The following is an 11,715-nucleotide window of genomic DNA, read 5'->3' on the forward strand; positions in this document are numbered from 1 at the left end:
AATATAAATAGTTGAAAACCAAGTTTAGCTAATATTCTTATGTTATTTATTATCATTATATTTTATTATTATATTATATATTACATTATTATAATTATATTATATATTATTATAATATATTATATATAACATAATATTATTATAATAATGTTCTCTGTTAAGGCGGTAATAATTTTCAATGAATTTTCTAGAAAGAGGTGATAGCCTACACTTGCCCAAACTCCAAATATATCTCAAGTTTTTGATGTGTGATAAAAATTCTTCTCCCCTCCCTCACCCACCCACCCACCTGAGCAATTTATTTGTGTTTTTAGATTTTACCATTTAGAATTTCAGTTGTTTTTTATGCAATAATAAAGAATCACACTCAAGAGGTGAAGAATTAGCATTTATTTGCTTAATATATTGGGCTCACGGGTTATTTTGTTGGGGTTAATAATTTGTATTTGTTCTCATCTTTTTAAAACTAAACTAAAATTTGGATTTTTTCCGAATCGTTTACTTTTTCCCTATTGAGAACATTTGGGGAGCCAATTAGGTATTGAATTTTGTGAGCCCTAATGCTATCTTCTTTTTAATCTGGTGGCATCTTTGGATCAGTGTCACCTTTTTTCTCAGCAGCTTCTTTAGCCTGATGAGCTTCCAGGACAGCCACAGCTTCATCAACTTTGGCCTGGAGAGACTCAGGAGACTCAAGCATGTGAAGAAGCTCCGAGTTGTCGATCTCTAGCAGCATGCCAGTGATCTTGCCAGCCAAAACAGGATTTAGGGCTTGAATGAGAGGGAACAGCCGTTCCCCTAAGATCTGCTTTTGCTCCTGAGGAGGAGTGGCAGCTAACATGGAAGCAGTTAGAGGCTCCTGGAATTCAAAAAGGCCAGCAGGCTGAGGAGTAGTAACCGGTAGTGGCATATTGAGGTGTTTGGGATTGCGGACTCCAGCAGCATATTTGTATTGCTGAACTGAGCGCATGGGAGGCATAAATGGTGGATTTGGTGGCCCTAACATCTGGCTTGATGGATTAACAATATGCTGAGTATTCATAAGTGCTGAAACTGGTACGGATGAAGACGTCACAGGATTAAATGGTGCAGGTGCAGGTGCAGGTGCAGGTGCAGGTCCTCTTGGACGCATTACACCTGGGATGGTCTGGAATGGATGAAATCTTCCCCCTGGAACTGCCCAGTGAGGAGGACTCGGTCTGAATTGAGGAATTTGCCCATAAGGATAATAGGCAGGGCGTGTCTGAGGTTGTGGAAGAGGTGTCATGAAGTATCTGGAAGTCGGAGGTGGCTGATAGGGGCTGAACACTGGATTAGACATGGCTTGGAAACTGGCCATTCTCTGCATGTATTGGTTTGTCAGGTGAACCTGGCGGTCTCGTTTGCGCTGAGCTAAAGCTACATAGAGAGGTTTAGTAGCTACCAATTTGCCATTCATTTCGGAAACTGCTTTGGCAGCTTCTTCTGGTGCAGAGAAACAAACAAACCCGAAGCCTCTGCTGTGGCCCCCTTCCATCATAACCTTTGCACTGGTGATTGTACCAAATGGAGAAAACGCCTTGCGGAGACGCTCATCATCAATGCTATCATCAAGATTTTTCACATACAGGTTAACACCTTGGTATCTGCTGCTTCTCTCTTGTTTCACCTGTTCAAAATGGCGCTTGAGCTCTGTCTGCCTTTCTCCCTTTTTCTGAGCTCGGCCAACATAAATGCGCTTTCCATTGAACTCCTTCCCATTCATTTCATCTACAGCTCTCTGAGCATCTTCATGTTTTTCATAACTCACAAATCCAAAACCTTTGGACTTGCCACTTTCGTCAGTCATCACTTTTACACTCAAAGCATGTCCAAATTTGCCAAAGACCTCAGTAAGTCTATCATTGTCCATATCTTCTCCAAAATTCTTGATGTACACATTAGTGAAATCTCTAGCTCTAGCTCCAAGTTCCAGTTCTCTCTCTTTGCGGGATTTAAAGCGTCCTACATATACTTTGAGATTATTCAGACGTACCCCATTCATTTTCTCAATGGCTTTGTCGGCAGCCTGTTGGTTTTCAAAGTGAACAAAGCCATAGCCCTTAGAACCATTCTCATCACTGATCACCTTGCAGGACAGGATATTACCAAAGGCAGAGAAAGTCTTATACAGGGCTTTGTTGTCAATGGACTTCTCTAGATTTTTGATGAAAATGTTGCCTACGCCACTCTTGCGCAGGGAGGGGTCACGCTGGGACCACATAATACGAACCGGCTTGCCCTTAATCACATCCAGGTTCATGGTCTCCAGCACCCGCTCAGCATCCGCTAACTGCTGGAAGTTAACATAGGCGTAGCCCAGGGAACGGCGGGTGAGCATATCCCTACACACTCGAATGGACAAGATAGGCCCAGCAGGGCTGAATTTTTCATACAGCATTGCCTCTGTCACGTCATGGTGGAGATCGCCCACATACAGGGATGCCATTGGGACTGCGGTGGCCCCACTCACATCAAGTGGCCCACTCGCCTCAAGTGGCCCGCCGGCCCCAAGTAGCCCACTGGCCCCAAGCGGCCCACCGGCTCCAAGCGGCCCACCGGCTCCAAGCGGCCCACCGGCTCCAAGCGGCCCACTGGCTCCAAGTGGCCCACTGGCTCCAAGTGGCCCGCAGGCCCCAAGTAGCCCACTCGCCTCAAAAGGCCCACTTATATTCATCTCAGGAGGCCCTCTTGCCTCAAAAGGCCCTCTCACCTCTGATGCCACTACCACCTCGCTCAGCTCAACTGCTTTAGTTTGCCCGCTTGCCTCACCGGGCTCATCTGGAACGTTCTGTTCCTTTATCTCACTCTGCTTACTTTCCTCAATTTGCATTTTGAGCTCAGTCTCTCCACTTGGCCCACTCTGCACAGATCCCATCACAGTCTCTTTAAGTCCCAAAATAGATTCCTTAGGTTCCATCACAGTCTCGTTACGCCCCATCACGGGCTCATTCTGACTCATCATAGGTGCATTAAGTCCCATCACAGTCTCATTAGATCCCATCCCTGGCACATTAAATCCTGTCACTGGCTCATTTGGTCCCATCACTGGTCCCATCATCGGCTCATTCTGTCCCATGGGTTCGATCTCGTCACTCGATCCCATTATCTCAATTGGCTTGCTCTGCTCAATCATCTCAATTGGTTTACTCACCCCAACAGTGCTACTAGGCTTAACCTCCATCACTTCAGTCGAATAGGTAGCGCTCTGACCGCCAGGCTCAAGTGGCCCGCTAGGCCCGCGAGGGCCGCGAGGCTCACCAGGCCCGCCAGGCCCGCCAGGTTCACCCGGAGCCCCGGGGATACCAAAAGCCACAGCAGCGCTGGGGTTCTCACCGGTAAGGAAAACATGGTCTCCACTGCCTTTGGCAGCGTCTGCTTTGGCATCCGAAGTCCTTCGGGAAGCCATTTTTCCTCAGAAGTAATCAGAGGAAAGGAGAACGCACAACAATGGCGGCTGCCCTCAAATTCTCCTCAGGGGCAGACGACGCTCAATCGCCTGAGGTGACTGGGCGGAGCCTGCAGCAAAGGGGCGGGGCAAAGACGGCATTAGCAGAGGACCAAAGGACCTGATAAGTCGAAGGCGCTTCTGTGGGCAAAGCCTAGCAGAATTCAGAGGATGGAATCTTCACGGGAACGCCAGGCGGGTGCGCGCATTGGCATTGGCGTGGATTTGGGTGGAGCTGCCTCTGAGAGAGCCCAGAGAAGGGAATGAAGGGGGAGGGGTGCCATGAAGGAGAAGGTGGTGGGGGAAGGGAACAGGAAATCTGTAGATAATAATGGCGGTCTCCCCCGGAATATCTTTATCTTTTGAACCTTTGGTGGCCTCACATATAGTACAGGGAACCCAAGTCAGGCTTTTTTTTTTTTGGTTATCTCTTATTTTCTGCCTTAGTAACAACTCTGAAGACAGAAGGACAAGGGTTAGATAAATGGGGTTAAGTGACTCGCCCAAGGTCACACAGCTAGGAAGTGGCTTGTGCAAGATTTGAACTCAGGTCTTCCTGACTATAGGCCTGGCATTCTATCCAATATGCCTCCTTGATGCCTCTCCAACCAGTCTTTGTGGAGCCAACTGCCTTGAATTCAAATCCTAACCCAGTAGCCAAGTCGACAAGTATAAGCAGGCAGCGTAACTTGTAAGAGCTGCTCCACCACCACCACCCACCGAAATGTGGGTTCAAATCCTACCTCAGACTTATATGACCCAGGGTAAGTCATTTAACTTTTAGATGTTATAGGCAGTTTACTAAGAGTAAATTGCAGAATATTCACAGAATGGCATTGGTAAAAGGAATCCCCGCTCCAAAATTTCCCAGTAATAAAATCGTGTCTGAGAGAAACCGTGCCCCCTCCCCTTCCCCCCCACCCCCACACCAAAAAAAAAATATATATATATCGATACTGGAGTTTCAAACAAAACAAAATGAAAAGCAGGATCTCAAGGAGTTTACATTGTGCAGGTGAAAGCTGGCCATATTTATTTGTTAAGTGACTCTGGGGGCTCTAGTCAAATTATAGGCTTGTGGCTTTAAGGCTCTTTCTAAACCACAGTCTCTTTAGTTGGAAACTCAGATTAATACCAGGGAAAGCCTCTGAAGAGCAAGTGTGCCACTCTTTCTCTTTTGGGCCCACATAGTAAACACACACACTATACAAAGAATAAAATCGTATTTCTTAAATTATGGTCACAATTATTAGCATAGTTTTGACTCCCTTCCTTCCTTCCTTCCTTCCTTCCTTCCTTCCTTCCTTCCTTGATTTTTTTCTTGTTATTCACATGGTCCATATTACCATAGCAAACCCAGAGAATGGGCCTGGAGGAGGAAGTAGGTAGTTAGGAAGGAAATTTATACTGGAGAGGCCAAACCTCAGAGATCTCTCCTGGACTTTGTCACTTTTCTGTCATGGTAAATGTCTCTTCACTCCCCTCTCTCCTCAAATACCTCCGAATTACTCTCCATCAAAGGTAGGCTTCTCTTCTCTGCATCTCAGTTTACCCATCTGTAAAATGAGGGATTTGGAGGAAATGACTCATAAGGATCAGGGGCACAGACCAATATTTTAACCTTGAGAAAAATGCAGATGTGGAGTGAAGTTGCAGGTGATATCCTCTCTTCAAATAACAGTTGTCAAATGTATTTCTTTATACTCATTCTTTTTAGGTTTATACCATTTATACTTACATAGATATATATTTTTTTCATTTTGTTCCCCCTTTCCCCCAGAATCTAAGCTCTTTGGCTGACCAGCACTTTGTGGAATGTTTCACATAATAGAAATAAATGTTTCTTGATCGATTGGTGCTTTTTTCTCTAAATATTTATTATATTGGCTTTTCCACCTGAACCCCCTTGTAAGCTGTGTGTCTTGTTAATTTTGCATTTCCAATGTGGCATGAGAATCTTACACACAGTAGATACTTAAGGAATAGCTGTCGATTTTAACAGAACGATAGGACTGCAAAACCCTAGGCCCCATTGTTTGTCCATCACTAGCAGCTTCTTTTACACAATCAGTTTTACATCAACTACTCTCCCTTTGGTCTTTCAGTGACCAGAAAAAAACAAAATCAAAAATCATCCCTGCGTCCCGGGGCAAAAATCTAGCTCATTGTTCCAGAAGTGTCGCTTGTCAGTCAGCTAACATTTATTAAGCACCTGCTATGTGCCAGCCACTGTTCCATCTTCAATTATCAGCCTCCAGGACACCCATTTCTTTCAGGCTTTAACAATTTACCAAGTATTTTCTCAAACTCCACCAAGAACACGCAGAGGAAAAAGAGACAGACAGACACGTCTTTCACGGTGATTTTCATTGAACTGATGACCTCAACTCAAGTAGGCTTTTCTTGAATTGAAGCTAATTCCTTGAGTTAGGATAAATGCTTCAAAGTATTATTAATGTAATCATGGCTTTGCACTCTTTGAGATAATTGATTACTAGTGACATTTTTGCGGCCCAAATTATGTCTTGTGTTTAAAGACAATGTAAAAGTCAATCGTTTTCCTTTAAAAAATCAATGTTTTTACACATTTAATATCAAATGTTGATACAGCTATTTAAATTTCCCATAAATAGATATTTTAATTTTCGATAGGTTTATCAAATGGGAATATTTTATTTACAGTTATTGTAATTATTTGCTTTCATTTTAACTCATAGAAATACCACGACTTTTTCCTCTCCCCCTTTAAGTACCTACAAATGCCCCCATATTTTTGGCCCTAATTATTGGGAGTTCTTCTGTTTCTGCTTTTTTTTTTTTGGCTTTTCAATCTTACATAAAAAGTCTTTCCTGGTTTCCTTGGAGACCTCATAATTTTTCTTCATTTCTCTACAGCATTATAGTACGTGAACGTACCACAATGCATTTCACCATTCCCTTATTGTTGGACATTTGGGTTATTTCCAGGTTTTAATTTGGCTTGTAAACTTATAAATAATGTTGCTTTGAATAACTAGGAATGGGCAGCTCTTCTTTGTTAATGTTGATTACACTTACCGGACGCACTATGAGTGCTGAAATAACTAGATCAAAGCTAGGAACTTTTTTTACTTGTCCTGCAGGCCACTTCCTTGATCTTCAAAAAGACTGAAAACATCTGTGATGCCAGCAGGCATTAGGGAGGTCTTGTAGAAAAGTGAATGAATACTAACTCTGGAGTCAGACGCCCTGTGTTCGGATTTTGCTTCTTACACTTACTGTCTGGCTGACCTGGGGTCTTAGTTTCCTCAATTAGTAGATGATTAGTTTCATTTAGCTGGGCTCCCAGCTTCCTTTTAGCTGTAGGTGAGTAATACAGTGATTGTACTTTATTTACCACAAATGCTTCAGGGTGACTTTATTACTTATTATTATTATTATTGCCAATTTGAGGTGGTGCCTCTTAATTGTCTAGTTCAGATTTCCTCAGCTTTTAATTATTAGTGATGTTTAGAATTTTTTCTAAGTGACTATCAATGATTTTTCCTCTTTTGAAAACTGTTTTCATAGTCTTTCCCTGTTTAGACAGGTTTTTTATGTACTGAAGGTGTCAAATTTTTTCTTTCATATTTGCCATAAATATTTTCCTTTATCTCTTTTTGTTTTTCTTTTAATTATATTATTTTAAAATTATTTCTTTATGTGTTTATTTATTTTCAAAACCGTTACCTTTTGTCTTAGAATCAATACTGTGTATTAGTTCCAAGGCAGAATTGCTGTAAGGGCTAGGCAATGGGGCTTAAGTGATTTACCCAGGGTCACACAACTAGGAAGTGTCTGAGATCAAATTTGAACCCAGGACCTCACTCTCAATCCACTAAGCTACTTAGCTTCCCTTTAATTATATATTTTTTCTCTTGTTTTTTTTTATTGTTTTTCAGCTCTTAACGTTACTAAGCACATCCATTGTATCCTTAATATTTGTATGCTCATTTAATAAAACATAGAGTTCCCTTACCACCAGAAAAACCTTTTAAACACATAGGATTATATCAAAAAATATAGAAAAATGTTTGATAAAAATCCAACAATTCATGATTTAAAACAACAATGCTAAAATGATTAGACCTCGGGGATTTTTTTTCACAAAATAATAATTGTTCTCTTCTATTTGAGGCCTAATACAAAACACAATAAGAAAAAATAGGTACTATGGCACTTAAAAATAAAAATGTACAAATATGTCCGCAATTGAGATTAATAATAATACCAATGATAATAATGATGATGGTTAACATTTATATAGCAACTCTTTGCCAGATTCTATGCTAAGCTCTTTACAGTCATCTCATTTGATTCTCATAAAAACTCATAGAAATAGGTGCTATCATTATCCCCATTTTACCAGTGAGGAAACTGAGACAAAAGTGACTTACCCAGAGTCACAGAGCTCCTACCATTTCATATTTTTGTAATTAAAATAAAATAAATAATTTTAAAGACACTGTACTTGGAGTCAAGAAGACCTGGGTTCAAATCCAACTTCAGACAATTACTAGCTATGTGACACTATGCAAATCACTTAACCTTTGTGTGCCTCAATTTTTTTTTAACCATAAAATGATTATAATAACAGCACCTACCTACCAGAGTTGTGAGGATCAATTGAGGTACTATTAGCACAGTGCTTGGCACATAGTAGGTACTATAAAAATGGTTATTCTCTCTCCTGTTCCCATCCCCTATAGTCCAACTCTATTTTACTGACATGTACTTTGTGAAATATGAGTCTGATTCCTTTTCCAAATTGCCAACAAATGTTCTTCCAAGTATAATTGTTGAATAATGAATTCTTTCCCAATTTTATACATTTTTCTCAAATGTAATCAAACATTAATCATTTGTATCCATTCCTTTGTATGGCTGGTATAATGCTTTCATTGCTTTCATCTACCTTGATTTTGTGTTCCATACTAGACAGGAACAGTGATGCCTACTGTGATACTTTGATGATGGAAAGTAGATCACCTTCATCACCTTTTTTTCAGTGTGCTTTTTCACTGGCCTTCCTGTTTGCTTGAGATTTCATTATGATTTTACCCAGTTCAATAAAGAAGTTATTTGTTATCTTGACTATCATATTAAATATTTCAATTAACTTGGAGAGTATTGCCACTTTCACTCTATTGTTCTGACTGATCCATGAATGAAAGGATTATTAAATGAGTTATTATTTATAAAGCATTTAGTAGTGCTTGGTGCATAGTAGGAGCCTAATAAATGTTTGTTCCCTTTCCCCATTCCTTCTCTCCATTTATTTAGCACCTTCTTCATTTCAAATATTATAGTTTAATAGCTATAACTGAATAGATATTGCTAATTGGTTATTTCTCAGATATTTAATTTTTTGTTTTTTCTGCAAAAGAAGCTTCCTGATCTTGCTAGTAAATAAGAAAGTAATTTCTGTGGGTTTAACGTACTTAGGACCATTGCTAAACTAGTCTTATAATCCCTTTAAGCTTTGAGTTTAAAATGTCATATTTTTTAGATATATTATCATATTATTCCCCAATAATAATATTTTGCCCTCTCTGTTAAGTGTGTTAATCTCTCTAATGCTTTTTCTATCTCTTTTGTGATTACCAAAGTTTCCAGTATTTTTTCAAACAAAGGCAGTGATAGAAAGCTTACTGGTTTTATACATTGTACATTTTGAAGTGGCACAATACCTATTTTTCCTGTTTTGCATATTTTATTAGATCTTAAGTAAAGGAAGATGGCATCTATTATTTTAAGAAAAAAATCCCCTAGATCTCTTTATTTTAATGTTGTTGATTTAAATCGTAAATTGTTGGATTTTTATTAAAAGTTTTTTCTACATTTACTGATATAATTATATGCGTTTTAAAGACTTTTGAGGGATAAGGGAGATTTATTCTTTGTTATATTAATGGATTTTCTGATGTTAATCTAACCCCTTCATTCCTCTCATAAAAACTTTCTGGGCCAAAATAATAGATGCTTCCTGAGTTGACTTGAACTGAATAATGAATAATTTCTATAAATATATTGTCATAGGCTATTGGGTAATATTTTATTTAGCTTAGTTTTATCGGTATTGATTAGGGAAATTGATCTACTCTTCTCATTTTTAGTGTTTATTGGGTTTTAAGATCAGCACCCCCCTGGTTTTTTGTCCCATAAAAAAGTATTGAGTAGGGCCTGGATTTGAAACTCTAGTGGAGGAATCATAGATTTTTGTCTGTACTCTGGAACTAAGTGACTTTTGTCATGCTCAGGAGTAGGAGGGATTAGAGAATGGCCAAGGAATAAGTGGGCTCCTAAGGAAAGGAAAAGGGAACTGGGATGGTCCTCTCTGCTCCAGTGCAGTTCCTGGAATTTTCTTAGAGCTTTCATTGGTCTGGAGTGGGAAGTGAGGTGGTATTAAAGGTCCCCTTGGGCACAGAGACCATCAGCCCTGGGCTGGCTTGGCCCCTCAGACAGCAGCAATCAGTACCCAGTCTTTCCCCTTCTCCTTGATTTGGTTTAAACTCTGTTTGTATTTTTTCTGTATCCCCCCCTCTTTTTTTGGTGAAATAGAGAGTAAATTGGGTACCATTTCCAAAGTAGAAAAGGAATTTGTCAGAAGCGACTATCCTGGCTGCTCCACCATCTTACAGAAAGCCACTAAATCACCCCCACCCCCAGTCTCCATACACACTGTACTCACCAGATTTCTATTCTCTCTGTGTGACAAACAAGAAGCCTGTTTGTCTGGGGAACAAACCTTGAAAATGCACAGGAATGACAAAGGAGTAATATGTCCCTTACATCAAAGACCTGCCTGACAGTAGTCAGATAATCTGTATTCCATCTAGGGAAAAGGCAAGAGAGCTGGCAGTATTTGACTATGCTTGGTTTCTTTCCTCCCCCCCATCTCCCATCTCTCTCTCTCTCTCTCTCTCTCTCTCTCTCTCTCTCTCTCTCTCTCTCTCTCTCTCTCTCTCTCTCTCTCTCTCTCTCTCTCTCTCTTCCCCTTTTCCTTCTCCCTAACCCTCCTTCTTTCTCTCTTCCCCTCTCCTCCTCCCTCCTTCCTTCTCTCTTTATCTCTAGCTCTTTCTCCCTTCCCTTCTGTCTTTCTAATGCTCCTTCCTCCCTCTTTTCTTCCCTTCTTTTCCTTTCTGCTTCCTTCCCTCTCTCTTTCCCTCTTCCCTTCATTCTTTCTTTCTTTGTTTTCTTCTTTCATCTCCCTGCCCCTCCCTTCCACACACTGGAAAGCCACAAAATTTTTCCATGCCTCTGACAGCTTGCCTTTTCCAGAGAGGGTCTTCCTCCAATCTGGACATCCACAGCCCTCCAGTATATTGTCCCCTTTTAGAGTCCTTAGAACATAACTTTCCATAACTTAATTAAAATCTAGGGAATTGCTTTATTGCTAAATCACCTTAATTTTATTGCTCCAGTTCTCTAGTTTGCTGCATTGTTTACCAAATAATGCAATAAAGCTGGGGAAGTTCATTACTGTGTCCTATAAATAATAGGGTAAAATGTGAAATGGAGCAATAAAAATGATCAATAGAAAAATAATTTCATTATGAATGCCAGCATACCACTACTGTAACGTTTGAAGGCTCATGGCTTTGGGAAGCAAGAGCTGACAACCTGGCCATGAATTAGGTAAAAGGAGGAAGGGCCATGTCACCATTGGAAGCATGGCCACTTCTCTGGGTGATGATCATAACCAGCATTTGCAACAGGTCTTTGAAGTTTGCAAAATGATTTCCATCCTGATCTCTAGGGAATCTCCTAACAACCCTTTAAGGTCAACCCTTCAGGCGTTATTGTCCCCTTGTTACAAAGGAGTGACTTGCCCAAGATCATACAGCTAATAAATCACAGAACCTCTGAGTTAGAAGGGACCTCTGAAGCCACCTAGTTCAATTTGTGCCTAGCTCAGAATCTCTTCTATGATATCTTCAGCCTTCCAACCTCTACTTATAAAACTTCTAGGAAGGAGGAGCCGGCTCCCTCCTAGGGCAATGGGTCCACTCCATGTTCAGATTACTTTTAAGTGAATTTTTCTTCTGCTTGAAATAATAATCAGATCAAGGAACCCTCTAAGAAGAATTATTATTGTGGTTATTCTTCTTCTCAGTGTTATTATAATCATTACTGACATGTATATAGCACTTTACATTTTACAAAATGCTGCATATATGATCTTAGTGGAAGAAGCGGGGGACAGATATTATGACTGCCTTTGTCTTACA

The 11,715-nt window shown here is 40.4% G+C and overlaps 1 protein-coding gene across 1 annotated transcript; it reads right to left on the reverse strand.

Moving 5' to 3' along the window:
* Positions 1 to 271: 271 nt before the first annotated feature.
* LOC100020697 (polyadenylate-binding protein 1-like) lies at positions 272 to 3,521 on the reverse strand. Its single transcript, XM_056808794.1, has one exon. It carries the CDS (start codon positions 3,425 to 3,427, stop codon positions 575 to 577), a length of 2,853 nt encoding a protein of 950 aa, XP_056664772.1. The 5' UTR covers positions 3,428 to 3,521; the 3' UTR covers positions 272 to 574.
* Positions 3,522 to 11,715: the final 8,194 nt, after the last annotated feature.

This window comes from Monodelphis domestica, chromosome X, assembly GCF_027887165.1.
Source record: "Monodelphis domestica isolate mMonDom1 chromosome X, mMonDom1.pri, whole genome shotgun sequence".
Taxonomy (NCBI): Eukaryota; Metazoa; Chordata; class Mammalia; order Didelphimorphia; family Didelphidae; genus Monodelphis; species Monodelphis domestica.